Raw genomic sequence first — 20,119 nt, 5'->3', positions numbered from 1 at the left:
AAAGGTTGTGGCCAAAGCCATCTTGTGGCAAAGATTTTCAGATCACCTCTCACCCATGTCTCTGTGATTCTTTTAACTACCAATAGACATCTTCTTAGTGTTTCCTAAAATCCCTCTAGACTCAGGTTGCTTAATGTCTTAAGTATATACATGATCTCTTAGCAGCAGATAACCCAAAACTGAGTGCAAAATTCCAAGGGCTTTTCCCACCCATGTAAAGGAACAGACCTTTTGTGGGTCAAGATCATTTTACTAGAGTTTTACTTTCAGAGTTCACGTGCTGATCAACAACTATTGGCCCCAGTCTGGAATCATGGGATGTAGCTTAACAACAGATATTGGCCATGATTCTTCTTTCTGTTCCTTAAGGAGACCATCCCCTTGTGTTTCTCAAATTCCTTCCCTGATGGCATTTCTAACTAGCTGAGGACCTCAAGTCTTTTCTGAAAGAACACTCAGATTCTTATCACAGACAACTGTGAAATTCCAGCAGGGGAGGACAGGGAAGATCAACAGAAAGGAACAAAAGCTCAAGGCCCTGTCAGACATTCCGCCCATCCCTCCCACCAGTAGTAGCTCATTGGCAGGTCTCTGTCACCCTGGACAACAGAGCTTCCTCCTAGGCCTCAGCTTTAACCCTTTCATTTCTTCCTATCCTTCTTCCTATTCTAGAATGCGCTTTCACTTCAATGGCTTTCAAACTTCCTTCTCTGTGAAACTCAGCTCCACTGAAATCCTAACAGAGAACCCCAAACCCCAGCAGCCAAGAGCAGGCATGTTCTCAGAGGAAGGAGGGCTGCTGGGTAGGCACAGACAAGTGAATGGCCAGGCGGGCGGAGGGGGGGCAGGGGGTTCATTTCTGGGGATTACTAACAATCTCTTCACTGATTCCAATGCTTGGGAAGATTCTGTTTTGAGCACAGCTGTTCTGACCTCAGCACTAACAGAATACAAGCACACACACCAGGTTCTTAGGTAGGTTTGAAAGGTTGAATTCTAGCTTTCTGTTTTCACCTACTCAAAGTGCAAATCTGTGTAAGACACAACCAACCCACAAGTGAATTATTAAAGTGAATATTAAGGCCGGGAGGTGGTGCGCGCCTTTAATCCCAGCACTTGGGAGGCAGAGGCAGGCAGATTTCTGAGTTTGAGGCCAGCCTGGTCTACAGAGTGAGTTCCAGGACAGCCAGGGCTACACAGAGAAACCCTGTCTTGAAAAAAAAAAGTGAATATTAAAAAGCACTTAATATATAGTAGAAGAGTTCTCTAAAATAATTCAAATGACACCTAGTCCAGGTCCAAACATTGCCCTAGAGGCTGGTGAGGGTCCTTGCAGGCAGCAGCGGGGCTGCAGTTCCCTGGAGAATCAGATCTTCCTGTGCAACGATTCCGATGTGCTGGACACAAACAATACATCATGTTGTATCTGAACCCTGATTGGCTTTAACAGACAAAGAAAAACATCAGTCCAATTGTTAAGTTTTATCAAAGTTCAGACTAGAAAGATTTTTAAAAAGTAAAAGAAAAAATGCTTCTTTTCTAACACAATCATGTGCCTCCCAGCTCTTTCCTTTCACATGCCAGTCACCTCCTAGCAGGACAAAACCCTGAGACGTGGCCCTTCCATGTCACCTCTGTGGCTGGCTTCACAAAAGGCAGCCTCGCTCTTCTATGTTCCTGACGGGCTGGACGGGCAGCACCAGGTGGGAGATGCGGCTCCAGAGCCCGCTCAGTTTGTCTGAGTCCATGTGGCTGTAGGAGGTGGGGCTTTCGGAGTTGGTGAACTTAGCCCAGAGCAAATCCCTCACCTTTTCTTCTGTCTCCCTGGGGCTTACACCTGCTTCTAACGTTTCCTCCTCCAGCAGGACGGTCAGGACAAGGGCCACATCTTTAAAGGCGGCGTTCTCATGGTCACAGTACTTGTAGAAGATCAGGGTGGAGCCCGCAGGAAGGGATTCGAAGTGGTGGACCACAGCAGCCTTGTGGCCATTCTCAAACCCATTGCTAAGCTCCAAGTCGACCAGCAGCTTGACCGTGTCACTGTCCTGCAGGGCCCTTTCGGCTCCATCTATGGAGACGGCAGTGACCTTCTGGGAAGAGGTGTAGGCATTGGCAACGTGGTAGCTCAGGCACTTGAGGGTCTCCTTCCCCTCTCGAGCAGCCGTGAAGATGATGGTGGCTGGCTCACTGGGGTTCGAGACATTGAGGTGCTTCTGGAGAAACTTACGTCCTCGCTGCCAAAGGAAGGAACTCTGACCTGGAAATTTCTCCTTCAGTTGGCTAAACTGAACCAGGAAGGCCTCCAAAGCTGGGTTCTGGGGCACCTGCCAAGCTGGGGAAGAATAGTAGCTGTTGACAGAGCTGAGCACAACAGCCACAATCAGGCAGCCGAGAAACATGGAACCTGTCAGATGAGAAGATAACAGAAGATGAGGAGTCATAGATAATGCTTGTGGAAAATGGAAATGAAACAGTTTCCTATCAAGTGTTACTGGCAATGCCCAGTTCTCTGTCTGACTCTTCTACATTTCACACCTCCAATAGAAACTGAGGCAGGAGGATTGTCATGAATTTGAGGCCAGTCTGGTCTATACAGCAAGAAATAAAACAAAAAGTCTAACAGAAATATCTCCTTTAATCTCTTAAAGCTATTTGGAGATATCTGTGTCAAAGTTATTTATATACTCTGTCATAGTCAATGATGCATTTGAAAGTGAGTCATGTGAACGTTTCCCCACATTCTCCAGTATACAGAAGCTGGAACAGACCACTCTGTAATTAAATCTTAGACAGGGTGGTAGATTCTATGAATCTCAGCATGTGGGAGGGCCGTGATGCCTGCCTTCCATAGTGAGATTCGTTCTCAAGGGGGAAAAGAAACAACAAACAGCTTAAACACGCGATCTGAGAGGTCAGCGCCTCTGACTGAAAGGCCGTTTCTGGAGGCTGAGGCGGGAAGCCTGCCACGTGTCTGAGGTTAGCCTGCGCTGCACAGTGAATCCCAGGTCGGTAAGGACTACAGACCACAGCCCTGCCTCAACAAAGCAAAACAAAACAAAAGGCAGCTTCGATTGTTATCTCCTGCACAGTGTTTTCTACTGCTAGCATGGTAGCCCAGTGGTATGGCACCTGCTGAGTATGCACCAGGCCCTTAGGCCCACACTGGGGTCGGGGTGAGGGAGAAGCAGTAAATTTCTGACCGTGAGGATTCTAAATATATATATAATTAATATTACATTAATTCTATCATATATTATATAGTATTTAATTATATATCATTAAAATTGCTTAAACAACATAGTTTCCTGTGCATTTTCCTTAGGGACCTACAAATGATGTAACCAACTGTAAGAGCCCAGGCTCGCTCTCACCGTAAGTCCAGAGACTCTTTTTATCAGTCTTTCTCAGCGTCGTGTCCTGTGTAACCTCTTGCTTTTCCTCTGCCAACTCTGTCTCTTCTTCATGCCTTCCAGCCTCTAGAGTTAGAAGGAACATTAGAGACAATACACTGTAAGAGTGGGCAGTATTGTTTACCTCTTACCTGGTTACAGGACAGACAGGATACATACACTTTTGCAAATTTTCCCTTTATGCAAACCAAAATCTTCAGTTAGCTCATCTCACCGTATCAGGTTCTTTCCCACACAAACACTCCATTTGGAACACGGTTTTATTTTTTACTCATGATGAACCTCTACAATGATGGAATTGTAATAGTAGACAATCACATTCAGTCATTCATTCATCCATCCACTTTCTCATTCAAAAGCTATTCATAAAGTTGTCGCTATGGGTATGATGCCAGAGAAATGCACTGAAAGAAGTGAGCTAAGCGCTTCCTATATAGACTATTGTGATGGAAACCAATGGGACACATTAGGTATCAGGGATTTGCAGTGGGACGTAAATTATCAACGCAGTCGATGTTTGGATACTACGCCTTGGTACTAGAAGACAGGCATTTCAGACAAAGCTCTTCAGAGCACTGAAAGTACTGGGCATGACAGCACATGCCTGCTCTCCTGGATCTCAGGAGGCTGAGGCAGGAGGATCACTGTGAATGTGAGGCCAGCTTAGGCCACAGAGTAAGATGTTATCTCAAAACAAGAGCAACAACAAAACTATGTATGTATGTGCTGTCACAGATTTTTACAACACCTGCAGATTTATATCATATTTAGCTTTCCAAAAGACAAAAATTGAAAGTTTGAAGTCATACTTCATAAGAAATAAGAATATAAATTTTGTTTCTTTTTTGTCATATTGCAAGAATATAAACAATAAATAAAAACAATATTTAAAAATATAATTCGTGGGGCTGGAGAAATGGATTAGTAGTTAAGAGCACTTGTTGCTTGTCCAGAGGACCAAGGTTCAATTCCCAGCATCCACATGGTGACTTACAAGCATCTGTAGGTCAGTTTGAGGAGATCTGACACCCTCTTCTGACTATCTTGAGTACAGGCATGCACATAGTATACAGACATACTTGTAGGGAGGGAAAGCACCTAAACATATAAAATACATTTTTTAAAAAAATGCAATTTGTGGGCCATCATGGGTAGGTGGGTAACAGTGACTGCTACAGCGCTGATGACTTGAGCTCAGTTTCCAGGAGCCACATGTTAGACAAGCTGAAATGATTCATGTAAGTTGTCCTTTGACCTCCATAAGTACACTGTGGCAACACACACACACACACACACACAATGAAAGAACATTTAAATATGTAGGTAGCAAGTTAATACAGTGACTGAGCTAGTCTAGGGGACTGGAAAATGTCTAGCATCCCACTGCTGTGAATGACTTCCACCACATTCTTGGGGCAACACAAGCAGGGTAATAGCAGTCCAGAAGGTTCCCTCACCTGGCGCAGGCAGTCGTCTCCTCAGTGAATCCTGGCTCCCTGGGCCTGTGTTGGAATGGCCCAGACTCTGGCCATGGGTAGAGTCTACAGCAAGCAGTTCCTGAGCAGCTTCACCTCTGTCACCTGCCCCCTCCGGGGGTGCTGCAGAGCTGCTCTCCAGGTGTGCATCAGCTTCACCCCTGTCACCTGCCCCCTCTGGGGGGGCTGCAGAGCTGCTTTGCAGGCATGCATCTGTTCTTCCTCCCAAGTCGATTTGAGAGCAGTCAGGATCCAGATCTAGGGCGTCTCTGCCCGCATGTTCCGAGTGGGGGTGATGCCCGTGCTCTGTGTCCTGAGGACTCGGGCTGCTCTCTAGCTCTGCTTTACCCAGTGGAGGTTTCTCTAAAGCTTGTTCCTCTGGACTTCCTGACCTGTCACCCGTGTCTACATGCTCCTGACCTCTGGCCCCTATTTCATGACAGTCTTCTCTAAGATCAGATGTGGGATGTGGGGTCCGGGCTTCTGCAGTATTACTCAGTGTGACTTCTGCAGTATTACTCGGTGTGACTTTGGTGTCCGGTGCTTGAGAGTTTACTGATGGATCATTTTCCAAAACGTTTTGTGAGTCTAGTGAGACAAAAATGTTTCATTTTAAACATTTCCCTCATAGCAAACAAGGTCTGCAATTACACATACACACACACACACACACACACACACACACACACACTTTTCTTTTTCATGATTTATAATGTACTTTTCCTAAACCTTACTTTTCTGGTCTCCTATCAAGGGTAAAACAAGCTGTCCATGCTAATAAAGCTAATAGCTAGTAATAATATAACGGAATTGCTAAAGTAATACTTAATAATAATTAATAAAGTTATGCTAAATATATCCTCTTGATCAGGGTGGTAGCACATACTTACTGCAATCCCAGCCCTTGGGAAGCTGATACAGAAGATCGTGAGTTCAAAGCCAGCTTGTGTTACAGAGACAGATGGTGTCTCAACAACAACAGAAATATGTACTTTTTTCATCTGTATTCCTCCCTCCTTTTATCTTCCCTTGTATCATTTTAACAAACCAAGTTCTAGACATCTCATGTTTGTAGCTAAAATACCAGGATATACATCTCTAGAAAGATGAGTAAAAACACTTCTACAATATTTAAAAGTGAGTAATTACTTTTTTTTTTTTTTTTTTTTTTTTTTTTAACAGTAGAAAGTGGAACTCACTCTGTAGATCAGGCTGGCCTCAAACTCAGAAATCCACCTGCCTCTGCCTCCCAAGTGCTGGGATTAAAGGCATGCGCCACCATGCCCGGCTGTTAAGTAATTTCTTAACATTACCAAATATTTGTCATTTGTATCCTCCTAGGTGTTGCGTGAACTTCCTTTTGTTTCCCCTGCAGAGGTAGGATGGACTGCAGGGCCTTCTGCATTCTAGGTAACTATTTACCACTTAGTTACGGCCCCTGCCAAGGCAGGCAATGAGATCAGATTATGTTGGTAACAGGTGAAGCTGGACGTTAAGTCCATGGGGGTGCATTATACTGTTCTACTTTTGTTCATACACTTAAAACTTCCTTAATGAAAAATTTAAAGTAGGTCTAAGAAGAGGGCTCAGCAGATAAAGGCACTTTCTGTCAGGCTGACACCGCATTTGATCCATGAGACGTGCACTGTAGGAGGAGGGAACCAACTCCTGAAGGTTGTCCTCCGACCATCATGTGCACTCACATACACACAAGAGAAATTAATACAATGCTAAAAAACAACTCATGTTCCTTTCTATTCTGAAAAAACTATCTCACACTTGCCTATTCTATACCACACAGAGACACAGACACACACATACTCAGAGACTCACAGACACACACACACACACACAAACGCACACACAGAGACTCACACATACCCACACTCACTCTCAGACAGACAGACAGACAGACAGACAGACAGACAGACAGACAGACACATACAGCCCTGAGAGCAGGATGAAGACTTTCCATTTTATGAAAGGTCCCCTCTTTCTTTATTTAATAAATAGAACTCTAACGATAAATCTACCATCTTTTTACAAGATGCATAACATTTTGCTAAAATAACCATTCCTTACTACTGGAATCTAAAACATTTATTTTTCTTATATTATAATTATATTTGCTAGGCAGTGGTGGCGTACACCTTTAATCTCAGAAGGTGGATTTCTGAGTTCGAGGCCAGCCTGGTCTACAGAGTGAGTTCCAGGACAGCCAGGGCTATACAGAGAAACCCTGTCTCAAAAAATAAATAAATAAATAAATAAATAAATATATATATATATATATATATATATATATGATATTATATAAAACTCAGTAAATGTAAAAAAGGTAATAATGTTAACAAATTAACCTAGAGTATATATTTTTTAAACTTCAAAACTTAAGGTTTTTGTCCTTGGAGACATTCTTCCTTAACACAGCCCCATTTCCTCCAGTGCCATGAGGGTCAGTCCTTACCTCCCGCAGGATCCCTGCAGTCACTGTCACTCATGTTTGTGTTCTGGCTCTTCAGACTTTGGGACATCTTTTTAGTGTCTGGGTTTCGTAGTGGAGATACGTTTTCTTCTTGTCCCAGGTTCCACTAGACTCATGCTTCCCATGGAAGCAAGAAGCAAGGAGTATAGACAGTGACTAAAATAAAATGAAAACAAACATTCAAATGACTTTTTATCCATTCAAGGGCAAAACACCACTTTCAGCTCTTTGAATAAATCTCTTTTGTCTTGTGTTATTTCTTTTTACTTTTTTTTTATTTTTATTTTTGGTTTTTCGAGACAGGGTTTCTCTGTGTAACTCTGGCTGTCCTGGAACTCACTCTGTAGACCAGGCTGGCCTTAATCTCAGAAATCCGCCTGCCTCTGCCTTCCAAGTGCTGGGATTAAAGGCATGTGCCACCACACCTGGCTATGTTATTTCTTAAACCCTTAAGAAAAGTTGCTTTCTGGCTTTCAGGAGCGTCACAGCCCAAACCCAGACAACAGAAAGGACAACTCCTGGAGCTATGAATCCCGTACAGACGCTGCCACCTCCTAAAACACCCTCATAGACTGACGAGAATAGAAACAGTAAGACCAAACGAGCAGGATCCTAGAACACTTTGAATTTAGACTCGAATCCCTCTTGAAAGCAGGCCTGGAGGTGGTCACTGTCAATGTCCCAAGCTGCCTGTTTCAAGCCATCCCATTCCCTCACGTCACTCAGATCAGAGGTGCTTGATCATTTATGAACAGGTAACTGCTCAAGTGCTGCCGGGAGCTGCAGCAAGCACTCATTTGGAATCTTACGGAGACACAGAACCATTCACACCATGTCCTTGCATTGCTCAAAGAAGAAAAATAAGTACAAGAGTTCCTCAAAAGGAACAGAGTCAGGAGCCATTCTTAGGCCATAAAATCAAGTCGCTGTGAGGCCTTACTGTTGAACACAATTTGTTCAGTAAGTTACATGACCTTCACTAGTTATTAAAAAGAAGTCAAGGGTTAAACACAAGACAGGTCATAAAGTGTTATACTTTTGAACTTCTACTCGAAAGGCACATAAAGCTAGCTTTCTTTGAATTTTTCCATGGCACTCTTACATATTAAAACTTTTATGCATTTTAACCTCATCTATTAATTATGGTGCCCAGTGTACAGTAAAACTTCATATATTGTTTGAAAAGCGTATTTAAAAGTTATGAGGAGACAGTTCAGCAGGTAAAAAGTATTTGCCCCTAAAACAGATAACCAAGGGCTAGGGACAGGCTTAGTGGTACAGCTCTGGCCTAGCATGCACAACACCTGAGGTTAAATCCCCAATATCGCAAAATAAAATACAGAACAACCAACCTATGATTGAGTGCTAGGACCCACATGGTGAGAAAAAAACCACCTTCCAGAGGTTATCCTCCAACCACAACCTCTACATACAGGATCAATCATGCAATGCTAACACATAAATGTTTTTTCTTTTTTTTTTTTAAGAAAATGAATGCATGTGGTATATAAACTAGAGAGAATGGAGACCTAGGACCACACCCTTCTTTCTAAAGACCATCTTCTCTTTTCTCCTCTTTAAGCTCCTATTTGACACTTCAGCTTTTGTGTGTGTGCATATGTGTGAGGTAACACATGGCCTCATCCAGGCTTGGAAAGTTTCTACCACTGAGCTACATCCCTCTCTCAGGGTATCTCCCTCCTTTGTTGTTTGGGACATCAGCTCCGTACATATTTCTGGCAGGCCTAAAACTTTATTTATTTATTTATTTATTTATTTATTTATTTATTTATTTGTTTATTTGTTTTTGTTTTTTCGAGACAGAGTTTCTCTGTGTAGCCCTGTCTGTCCTGGAACTCACTTTGTAGACCAGGCTGGCCTTGAACTCAGAAATCTGCCTGCCTCTGCCTCCCAAGTGCTGGGATTAAAGGCGTGCGCCACCACTGCCTGGTGGCCTAGAACATTTTATAGAACCTAGGCAATCCTCCTGCCTGAGTGCTGGGATCACAGGCATGTGCTACCACACCCAGACTCCTGGTAATAAACATGATAGTAAAAGTAAGAACTTGAGAAAATATTCTAGTATATTATAAAAAAAAAATACAGAAAGGATATTCGTTAGGTCTCAGTGGCAGACTTTAAAGCTTGGGCAAGGTCCCAGATTTAATCATTAGCACCACATTTAAAAAAACATTAAAAATATGTCAAGGGCTGGTGAGATGGCTCAGTGGGTAAGAGCACCCAACTGTTCTTCCAAAGGTCCGGAGTTCAAATCCCAGCAACCACATGGTGGCTCATAACCATCTGTAACAAGATCTGACTCCCTTTTCTGGAGTGTCTGAAGACAGCTACAGTGTACTCTCATATAATAAATAAATAAATATTGAAAAAATAAAAAATAATGTCAAATGATTCCATTTACAAGTTCTAGACTGCGTAAATGATTAAAATCTACAGTGAAAGAAAACATGTAGAGGAGGGAGTGTGGACTAGAAATCAACAACAGAGGAAAACCTAGGCCATTAGCATTTTATTTGCCGTCAAATTTAAAGCCTGTGCGGTTACTGTGTCTTTTACTCTTAACATTATGACAAACAGCATGTCCCAAAATGTCTCATGTAGCCACAGGGCAGGGAAAAGCAGCAGCAAAGGACCACCACAGAAATGTCCTCAAGGCTCAGCACACGCTTCTCCTCACGAGCTCACTGACGTCAAGCCCTCGCCTCTGTACAGGGTTGAAGTCGCATTCCCTCAGAACAGAAGCACGACAGACATGTTTTTTACCTCAACTCACAAGTCATATGGTCTGGTATCTGAGCCATCTGGAGGCTGATGTTTCAGAATCACGCAAATCGTTCTGAGCAGTGACAAGCCCATATTAGGAAGCAACTTTCGTGTGGAACGTCACAGAGTGTGCTGCAGAAGCCGGATGTAGTGGCTTCAGCCACTCCTAGCACTTGGAAGGCAGGGGCAGAAGGATCATGTGTTTGAGGCCACCCTGGGCTACATGAAAGTTATGTCGAAAAACAAAGTGAGGCTATGCCTCATAGTGATTAAAACATGCTGTTGGAGACCTTTTGTAACAAAAACCCTGATCCTTAACTGTCCGAAAAAGGTATTTGATGCTATCTTTTCCACAAAGCATAGACTGTCTCAACTGGCACAAATTCAATTATTTTTAGTGATTCTCTTCCAAGTTCAATTGTGAAATGTTGGTTTTCAGTGCCCCGTAGTAATTAATATTTCTGCTTAAGTAGAACTTGGCATAATTCTCTCAGGATCATGTGCACTCTAACCCTAGCCCTGTGATCCTGGTCATTCTGCTTTCTCTTCTTCAGGTTACGGAACTGTTACACTCTCTACTCATGGAGACTATACTAAATGGGAGTTTACATTTTTCTGGCAAATGTGACAAAATGTTAATGTCTTTCAGCCTGGGACCAACACATGCTTATGTCCTGCAGTTTTCTCTGTGTTTAAGGGAATTAGTAACTTTCAGAAACGAATAGTAGGTAAGGGAGATGTTGTAATGGGTAAGAACACTCGCTATACAAATACGAGGACCTGAGTTCAAATCCCCAAGGGTGGGTGACAGAAATGGAAGCCTGCTGGTCAGCTGGCTTAGCCAAGAAATAAAGTGAAAACTGATAAAGAAAAACAAATGATACTCTCTGCTAGCCACCACATATGCATGCGTGCACAAATCATGTGCATGTACCACACGCCCACACACACCACAAGAAAAAAAGCAACAAGATATATTTTGTACCCATAAGGCCCTATGACAACTAGGAGCACTTGGGGTGAACTTCTACCCCAGGAGCTTCAACCACAGCTGCCTCCACATTTTATAAGAAGTTGGAAGGAAGACAGGGTGAGGGGAGCTGCCTGTGTGGAGGAGAAGCAGGACTGGCAGGGCAGCTGGACCTTGTTCATCCTCCATGTTCTCCAAGTCTCTGGTGTGGCCGAAGGGACCTGTGGGAACCCAGGAAAGACAGACTTGGAGAAGACAGGAACAGAAGGGACGGGCTAGGTACCAGGAAGCAACAAACACGAGGTTGGGAATAAAGTTCAGTATAAACGGAGCAAAAGCCCTGCCGGATATTAGTTTAGACAGGAATGGCATCATCACAAATGTGTAGCAATGGGGTCTGATAAGGCTCTCAAAAGAACATGGTACCTTGGACATGGAATGATTTGCCTCCCTGCTCTAACATCCAAGAACACAGCACACCTAACAACTGTGATTGTTACCATTTATCGAATGCTGTTTTTGATCTTTATTAATAGAGTGCCGCCTTCTTCTTGGTGCCAGGAGCCAAACACAACTCAATCTTTGCAACGCTGGACAAAGTAGAAACTAGTCCTTACTTTGCAAACCAAGATGCCAGTTAAGACCCTCACTCCAGAACACAGCTGAAGATATTCAGAATCTGAGGTTAGGCAGTCTGCCTAGGGAACCCAACATCTTACCCATCACCCTAAAAAGCAAAGACAAAACAAAAAAACCCTAGTAAACACTGCAAAGGTCCCTGACCCTGGTAGACAAAAGAATGTACCCGCCTCTGCCTCCTGGGTGCTGGGATTAAAGGTCTGGGCCACCCACCATGCCCAGCTCAGATCCATAACATTTTTCAAAATGTTTACTTCAAGTTCGTAGAAATTCTTTGGCAACACCAATTTATATCACATTCACTTTTAACAGATAAAATATAAAAGATCTTTGACCTTGGGTCATTCGTCCCTCTAGGCCTCTCAAGCTTCCTACCTGAGACAACATGGCTTACTACTCCGTCTCACAGCCCAACATCAACCTTGTCCTGCCATCCAATTTAAGTTTTTGACAATTGAAGCATCAAGTTCTAGCTGGCTATGATTTTGCCCTTTTCTCTATTTTCTGCCTCATTGTCCTGAACATTTTGTATCCCAAGATGGTAAAGTATACAACAGTATGAGGCAGGAACCATCACTGTCACACACTTGAAACCCATTTAAAGGCCATTTAATAGCATTCAAATTAGAATATAACCCAGAGGCTGAAAAGCTATTATTTTCCTCTCATGAAAAGCAGTTTTTACTGGGCTTGGTGACACACCTTTAATACCAGCACTTGGGAGGCAGAGGCAGGCGGCTCTCTGTGAGTTCAAGACCAATCTGGTCTCTAGTGTAGACACCCTGTCTCAGGGGGGAAAGGTAGTTTTCAAGCTGACCTCACTCTTTTAAACAGCCATGATATATGCAGGCTGTCATGTTCTTTGAATGCTTTGGCCTTATTAGCTTATTTACTTGGCCGAGGCTCCTTCCCTGTTAACTTGGACAGTATAACCTCAGTCACCCACATCCCACAAGAGCAGCCTCCCTGGGGAAAGTTGTTCTCTCCAGTCTGCCCCAATGTTTCTATTCCCAAATCTGCCAGAAAAATAATAGAAGTTATGATGGTCATTTAAAAGTATTACTATTGGGCTGGTGAGATGGCTCAGTGGGTAAGAGCACCCGACTGCTCTTCCGAAGGTCCTGAGTTCAAATCCCAGCAACCACATGGTGGCTCACAACCATCTGTAACAAGATCTGACACCCTCTTCTGGAGCAACAGAGTACTTACATATAAAAGTATTACTATTAAGGGCCGGGCGGTGGTGGCGCACGCCTTTAATCCCAGCACTCAGGAGGCAGAGGCAGGCGGATTTCTGAGTTCGGGGCCAGCCTGGTCTACAAAGTGAGTTCCAGGACAGCCAGAGCTATACAAAGAAACCGTCTCAAAAAAAAAAAAAACAAAACAAAACCAATAAATAAATAAATAAATAAAAATAAAATAAAGTTACTATTACATGTATCTTCATCAACTCTTCACACTCTAGAGACTGTAGCACATACAACTGAAAGAGTATCTCAGATAATTTTGATTTTAAACATTAGGACTTATTCACATTTACTATAAAGTGTCAAAATCTAATATTTAAAAAATACTTAACAACAACAAAAAAACCTCCCAAGACCTAAGCTACAAAAGGCTTCTAAATTTTCCTTTCTGCTCAGCTTAGCTCTTCCACATGGTATTGATACTATACACTGGGTATGCTGTCACCTATGAACCTTCATACTAAAAGTGACTACTTTTTCCGTCCTTTCTCCGGTTCATATACTCATGGTGTTTTACGATGTCACAATCGAGAACTGCTGCAGAGGTCAGAACAGTTCTGATGAACTAACTGCTCAACTTGTCCTTATGGTGTAATGAGAGCTCACCAGGTTCCCATCCTTTTAAGTCATGTGTACTAATGTAGGTCTCAATACAGACTACCCACTGTATTTTCCAGACTAACAGATTTAACTTAAAAGTACTGGCAGTCATTGCTTGTTTTGAGAACTCAATGGTATCAATTCTATGTATGTTGATACCACTAAAGAGCTGGTTAGAACAAAAATTTTGTTTCTATTCTGTTAATATTTAAATCTCATACAGGTAGAATCTTAACATTATGTCCTTAGGGCGTAGACATTATTAATAACTAAAAAAATGAAGAGGCAATAATACTTGCCTCTAAAAAGTATGTTTTTGGAAGAGCTTTAGGATCAACAATAAGGGAGTAAGTACCTCATTGCCAATTAACAACCAATTTCAATCAATCTGGCAGTCCACACTGTACTTCATGTACCAAGTGAGAACCTCTACCATGACAGACATATGGCAGACACAGGAGTGGCTCACTAGAATCCATCCTTTAGAGAGACAAAAGCCAGGTTTCACATGTGGAAAGTAAGATTTATTGCCCATCAACAACTAGTCCTCCACTTCACCACTTAAGGGATCTCAGTTTTATCAGCGGAGGTGATGTGCCATATAAGGGCAAGGCCAATCTCCTTTGCCAAGTTTTTCTCTTGACTAGTGTATGAATCAGTACTTGCTCATGAGATTAAAACAAAAACAAAAAAACCTGCTGAGTCATTTCAAAAAGATTTTATTTCCAAATTAAGACTTGTAAGAAAGCAAGCCAGGTGCCCCCTGCTTCTGGTTGTGATTGAAATATCGGCACAACGAACCATACTGAACCCATTTAAAAACTATCATGAGAACAAAGACCATAAAGACCCTAGAGAGGAAAGAGAACAACCTGGGTCCTTGACATTTCTGCTTCTACACAGGCACTGGATCACCTAGAATCTTAAGTGAAATTTTAAAAATGTTCAGTGGCTTCTCAGATGTTCCCAGGAGCCTTTTCTAAGTTGCTTAACTCCAAATCTGATTCCATGATTTCCATGACCAGAATCCTAGAATGTGGCCAGTGTTCAGCAACACATTCTTACGGCTAAGTCAGAGCATCCACAAGACCACTCTTAAGTTATATGGAGTCAAGCTTTATCATTTGTTATAAATTCCATAGCATAGGTTATTTTTCCATTTCCATGGGAGGACACTGAGTTCAGTCACCACAAGACAAGACAGTCTTTGGTTATATAGAGACAAGTAAGTGTAAACTGGCAGCATTAACACATTTTTTTGTAACCTGTGTAGGTATTGCCAAATAGTATGTGACAGGACCAGTTATCAACACTGTAATACTTACACTGAGGATAAAACAGTGTCAAATAATGGTTATATATATGAAAAAAAATTTACATGTACATACACACATCTCTCATTATTGATCAATATAAGAGGAGAAAATTAGAATAATGTAGTGTATTAAAATTTATTAGAATCTAGAATACAGTTACAAGAACATGTTCTCATAACAGGTACTGATAGAAAAAGTTAATGGGGCATACAACATGGGGCCTCCCCTCCAGGACCACATTATCTTGTCAGTACTTAGGTTGTGGTGATTTTTCAAGAGGGGCCAGGTAGTTCGAAAGCATTTATAGGGGCTATAGGTTAGTCTGGCTCTAGGTAAATACTCTGGCTGCAAATCAACTAAATTTATGCTAAAATATGCATAGACCGCAGAAGCAGACCCAACAATTTATGCAGTTGACAGAGTAGTAACAGCAGTCTGAGTCAGTCTTAGAAAGGGGGAGCCTTGGTTTAACTTAGTGGAAGAGCACTTGCCTAGCATGCACAAGGCACCCAGATTCAATCCCCAGCACCTTAAAAATTAATAAGAAAGAAAAAGAGAAGGAAAACAGAAACAAGTTAATTCTTCTTCTCCCCTAGGCTATGAACACAAAGCCCTTGAGAGTCTCCATGATTCTGTTACAGAAGTCATTTGCTTTGGCCGAGTTTCTTGTTTAAGGTTTTGTCTGTTCTGGACAAAATTAATTGTAGCGCAGGATTAAAACCAGCTACCCTGGAGTCATGTATCTTTTTTCTAACCAGTGGAGGACCCAGAAGAAATGGATGGCAAGCTTTTTCAAAGGTCCACCTGGTAAGATTTTGAGGTGCCCACTCAAGTGGGAAAGACCAAGGCAGAACAAGGCTTCTATTAGCAGGATTGTCAGGGTAACATTCAGGGCAGTAATCAGCCCTGTTAATACGGTCTAAGAACACTTGGTAACACTCATTTTCAACAAGTTCAGTTTGGTACAACCAGTGCCCTAGTTCTAAACTAGGGAACCACTGCTGCCCACAATCAGGGCAGTGAGAATTATCGGAGAACATCTGGGCTTAGAAAGACAACACAAAGCAATGTAACAACAAAAAGCAACAATGACAGAGAGAGGGAAGCAGTCCAGTTACAGTTTCCTTTAGCAACTTGTCAGTTCAACAACACTGGAGTGCTGAACCTGGCTTGCACCTAGTGCAGTTCTTCAAGATCTTGTAGTTTATTCTTCACTTAATTGCAACTCAGTTTCTGTACTCAGGGACCAGTCCAGTCTAGAATACTGTCAATCACTTACTAGCAGCACAGATCACAGAATAGCTCCTTCAAAGGGAAGCCAGGCCTCTAGTCCAAGCCAGTTGCTTTTTCCTGTGCAGTATCAGCGGGAGGCTTCCAACACAGAGGCTCTGCTCTGCTGGTAAGATGATGTCTGGTGAAACAGACACTCTGATGGATCCGGTGAGTCAGTCTTGCCAATAGCACTTTACAGTGATGGAGTAAGGTCAGGAAGAGCTGGTGGAGTAGATCCAGTGAAGTCAGTCTTGAAAGGACCTTTATCTGGACCCAGTCACAGAGAAGTCGCTGGTGTTGAGTTTGCGGGATGGTCTGGGAATGCGTCACACACCTGTAAATAATAAAACTTCAGACGACTCATATGGGCTTTGCAGTTGCTCATAGTATTACAAACATGCATTTGAGAATTATTTGCACAGTCTCACAGGGTTCCCCACAACTTAGTTTAGGTCAAACCATCCCAAGCTATTTGGATGTTAACTCTTCTGGACACTGGGATAGGTTCTGAATCACTTAGGATTTATACAAGGATTGGTGTGATTCTTTTTTTCTTTTTTAGACTATATTTGTCTTGCTTTTTACTACCTTTGTATTTTGAGAATAAAAGATCTGTGTATACTGGCCGGGCAGTGGTGGAGCACACCTTTAATCCCAGCACTTGGGAGGCAGAGGCAGGTGGATTTCTGAGTTCAAGCCAGCCTGGTCTACAGAGTGAGTTCCAGGACAGCCAGGGCGATACAGAGAAACCCCATCTCGAAAAACAAAAAAACAAAAACAAAAAAAAAACCCTGTATATCACTTCTGTAAAACAGGTACCATATGGTATCCTTTAACAGGAGGGCAGCAGTAACTATGACAGCCTTCCCAACACAGGCTTCATCTAACAAGGAAAAAAGCCTTAGCAAACTACTAGACAGCTAACCATAAGAAATTAAAAATTCTTTTAAAGCTGAAAAAAGGAATCAATGGGGCAAGTCTCACTGTTGAATTTATCTGTATAGGTTGACACACATTGCCATTTTGAGATGACATGTAAAACCCTGCATGAGCAATAGACCCAAGGTATCTTCATGATCCTGGATGTAACACACAAACAGTAGGCAAGGACACATACATGGATCAAGAAGATGAATGCACAGGAGGCGTCAGATTATCAAATTATAGTACCTGCCCCTCCAACATGCAGTAGTTCTTATAAATCCTGATGCTCAATCCTGTGAGAACAGGAACACTAAAGATAATGTTAACTGGGGCCTCAAAAGCAGGAGGAATTAGTGCTGGCCCTACTCAATGCCAATCTTTCTTAGAGACTTTTGTATTTACAATGGTAAAGGGAAATGCCGAGTGAGCCCTGAGAATGTTATAAATGCAGGCGCACATTTTCATAGTAGATGCAAGTCAGTCTAAATATACTAACTGGGTATTAGGCTACCAATTCAGCTCCCAGTTTCTAGAAATACTTTTAAGGAAGTATGTGGATGAAACACCAAAACTATGCTCACAGGAAAAAGCCCAGAGGCTCCAGAGCTCAGAAAACTCTACCCTTCCCTCCAACTTCTTCCCTCCAACTTCACTGTCAAGCGCCATACCTCCACAATTTGTGAATAAAAAGAACTATGACTGTCTCCTGTTTAAGGCAAGCCATCCTAGTCCTTCAAATTCTTATAAGAATCAAAAGGGAGCTCCAGCTCTCCAACCACCACTCGTCACCAGCCTCTTCACTCAGTCTTTACACTTGTAATGATAGGTCAGGAATGACAAGGGAACCAAAAGATGGTCGTAGCAAGAACAGATCCTAACACTAACAACGTCACTACCATTATTTGCTTCAAAGCCTCAGGACCAAGCCCATAGCCTTTATGGCAATCATAAGACTCTCAGGACTTCCTAATACTACTCCATCTCTTCTGAGTTTAATCTTTGTATGGCAGAAAGGGCACAGGGAAAACAGTACCTGGTTTTTTTATTTTCCCCAGAAATTCCATACAATGTTGCTGGGTTTGCTGCTGCTGTTTTGTCACTATAAAATACACAGCCAGAAGTGTTGTTTTCCTTATTACACAGATTTCATTCCCTATGACAAGTATCTCTTTAACATATTGTTATATCTTATTTGTTTTGTGTATGGGTGTGGGCATGCAGGCACACACATATGGAAGTCAGAGGACTAGGATGTGATCCCAAGTAGGCTGTCAGGCTTAGGGACCAGCTCCTTTACCCCTTTAGCCAGTCTTAAGAAAGTAAGTGAAAATAAAGGGCAGCCTAAATCCCTGTACTCTAATGACAGGCATATAGAGGAACAGAACAATTTTGTAAATTAATTTGCCTGTACCTAATAAGCTAAAGATATCTATTTCCTGTACTCTCAAATTCTTTAGAAATATACTCACAAGAGACTCTCACAAATGCTTTCAAAAGTAGAAATAAAACCTCCATAGTAGCCCAGTGTAACTGTGGACTAAAGGCTAAATGTCCACGAATGAGAAGAATAAACTGAGGTACTGCCACAGAATAAACTAACACACTGACAAAGATGAAATCCAAACTGTGGAGTTTAACTCAGCCTCTTCCCTGTCACCCACATTAGGAGCTGAATCCAGGGCCTCATGTGTGCTAAGCAAGCGCTGGACCACTGAGACCAGTTTTTCTTGTAACTTGGTGGATTGTAACTTGGTGGAGGACAAAAAACATTCTCCTATCATAAATACTAATGGCTTACAGCATCTGTTCATTATTTTATAACTTAAAATAGCAGAAATAGCAGTAAGACAGAGGGAAAAAAAAAAAAAAAAAACAGACAAAACTAGCCTTTATACAGAGGACAAGAGGAAGTGACCCTGCTCAGAAGCAGGTACCTGGGGTAGAGGAGCCCTATCGTCAGACACTATACTCAGAGACAGGCAGAACAGCAGAGGTGCCAGAGTGAGCCCTGTCTAAAAGCAAATAAATAAAGATGAAAGGAGGGGGGCCTAAAGAGAGTATGTATTGTTGCTTTTCTTACAAAATTCTAAGTACCACATCTTCGTGGAAACACAGTAAAACACGGCCTTGTGTGAGGTCCAATGTCAATCACTACTATACACGCAGAGAAAACAGTCTTCTCTACTTCCCGAGTCAGATTGGAATCCACGCTATCGGTGAAGGCTCACTGACTTTTAAATTAAAAAAAAAAAAGCCACCGAGATATCACAGGACATTTAGTAAGGTATATAGACAAAGCCAACACACCTCACATTTCCAAACAAAATGACTGATCAAACACAGTGGGCCAAAACTTAAGTGCAAAAAGCTCCCATATAACCCAAATACAAATATAAAACAAAGGGGTTTTTTTTTGTTTGTTTGAAAACATGAGCACTTAGGAAGCAAGAGGCTCGAGGACTGCAAATTTCAGCCAGCCCTAACCAACAGAAAACTGAACTCTACTTCAATCCACTGGAATGAACTATCCAGGCATTAAATAACTTAACTATCCTGATCCTGTTCATTCTCTTTAATAAATGTTAGTATGAAACTCCCAAATCTGACGTTCTTTAAGATACACTTAATTTTATGTGTATGCACTCTTGGTTTCCACAGAGGCAAGAGGGTATCGGATTCCCTGAAACTGGTTACGGGTATTTGTGTGATACCACAAGGGTGCTGGGACTCGAACCTGGATCCTCTGGAAGAGCAGCCAGTATTTTTAAAACCACGTCATCTCATATAGCCCACTCTGGCCTCAAACTCAATATAGCCTTGACTTTCTGATCTTCTATGTTGGTCTTCAGGGATGGCAGGACTACAGACATATCCACCACCTCTAATTTTATGTTGTACTAGGGATAGAACCCATAATGTATTTATGCTAGGTAAGTACTCTACCAACTGAGCTACATTTTTTTTCTTTCTTTTTTTTTTTTTTTTAAAGATTTATTT

At 42.1% G+C, this 20,119-nt stretch overlaps 2 protein-coding genes across 7 annotated transcripts in view; both read right to left on the bottom strand.

The window, feature by feature from the left end:
• Positions 1-1,159: 1,159 nt before the first annotated feature.
• LOC110321330 (torsin-1A-interacting protein 2) overlaps positions 1,160-20,119 on the bottom strand; it is a 32,054-nt gene continuing 13,094 nt past the window's right edge. For 3 of the 4 annotated variants that reach the window (XM_029538249.1, XM_029538248.1, XM_029538247.1), the window contains exons 2-5: positions 7,353-7,526; positions 4,868-5,473; positions 3,372-3,476; positions 1,160-2,404 (exon numbers count right to left, since the gene is read on the bottom strand). In XM_029538249.1, the coding sequence (XP_029394109.1) occupies positions 1,647-2,404; positions 3,372-3,476; positions 4,868-5,473; positions 7,353-7,419 (1,536 nt within the window). In that variant the 5' untranslated portion in view covers positions 7,420-7,526 and the 3' untranslated portion in view covers positions 1,160-1,646. Of the gene's footprint in view, positions 2,405-3,371; positions 3,477-4,867; positions 5,474-7,352; positions 7,527-16,205; positions 16,295-20,119 lie in introns of those variants that run through there. The other variant, XM_021197538.2, reaches the window with a different exon arrangement.
• Positions 14,314-20,119, bottom strand: part of Tor1aip2 (torsin 1A interacting protein 2) — a 19,031-nt gene continuing 13,225 nt past the window's right edge. For 2 of the 3 annotated variants that reach the window (XM_021197540.2, XM_021197539.2), the window contains one exon: positions 14,314-16,532. In XM_021197540.2, the coding sequence (XP_021053199.1) occupies positions 15,571-15,966 (396 nt within the window). In that variant the 5' untranslated portion in view covers positions 15,967-16,532 and the 3' untranslated portion in view covers positions 14,314-15,570. The remainder of the gene's footprint in view (positions 16,533-20,119) is intronic. The other variant, XM_021197541.1, reaches the window with a different exon arrangement.

Source organism: Mus pahari, chromosome 5, assembly GCF_900095145.1.
Source record: "Mus pahari chromosome 5, PAHARI_EIJ_v1.1, whole genome shotgun sequence".
Taxonomy (NCBI): Eukaryota; Metazoa; Chordata; class Mammalia; order Rodentia; family Muridae; genus Mus; species Mus pahari.
This window is presented reverse-complemented; position numbering and strand designations above follow the sequence as displayed.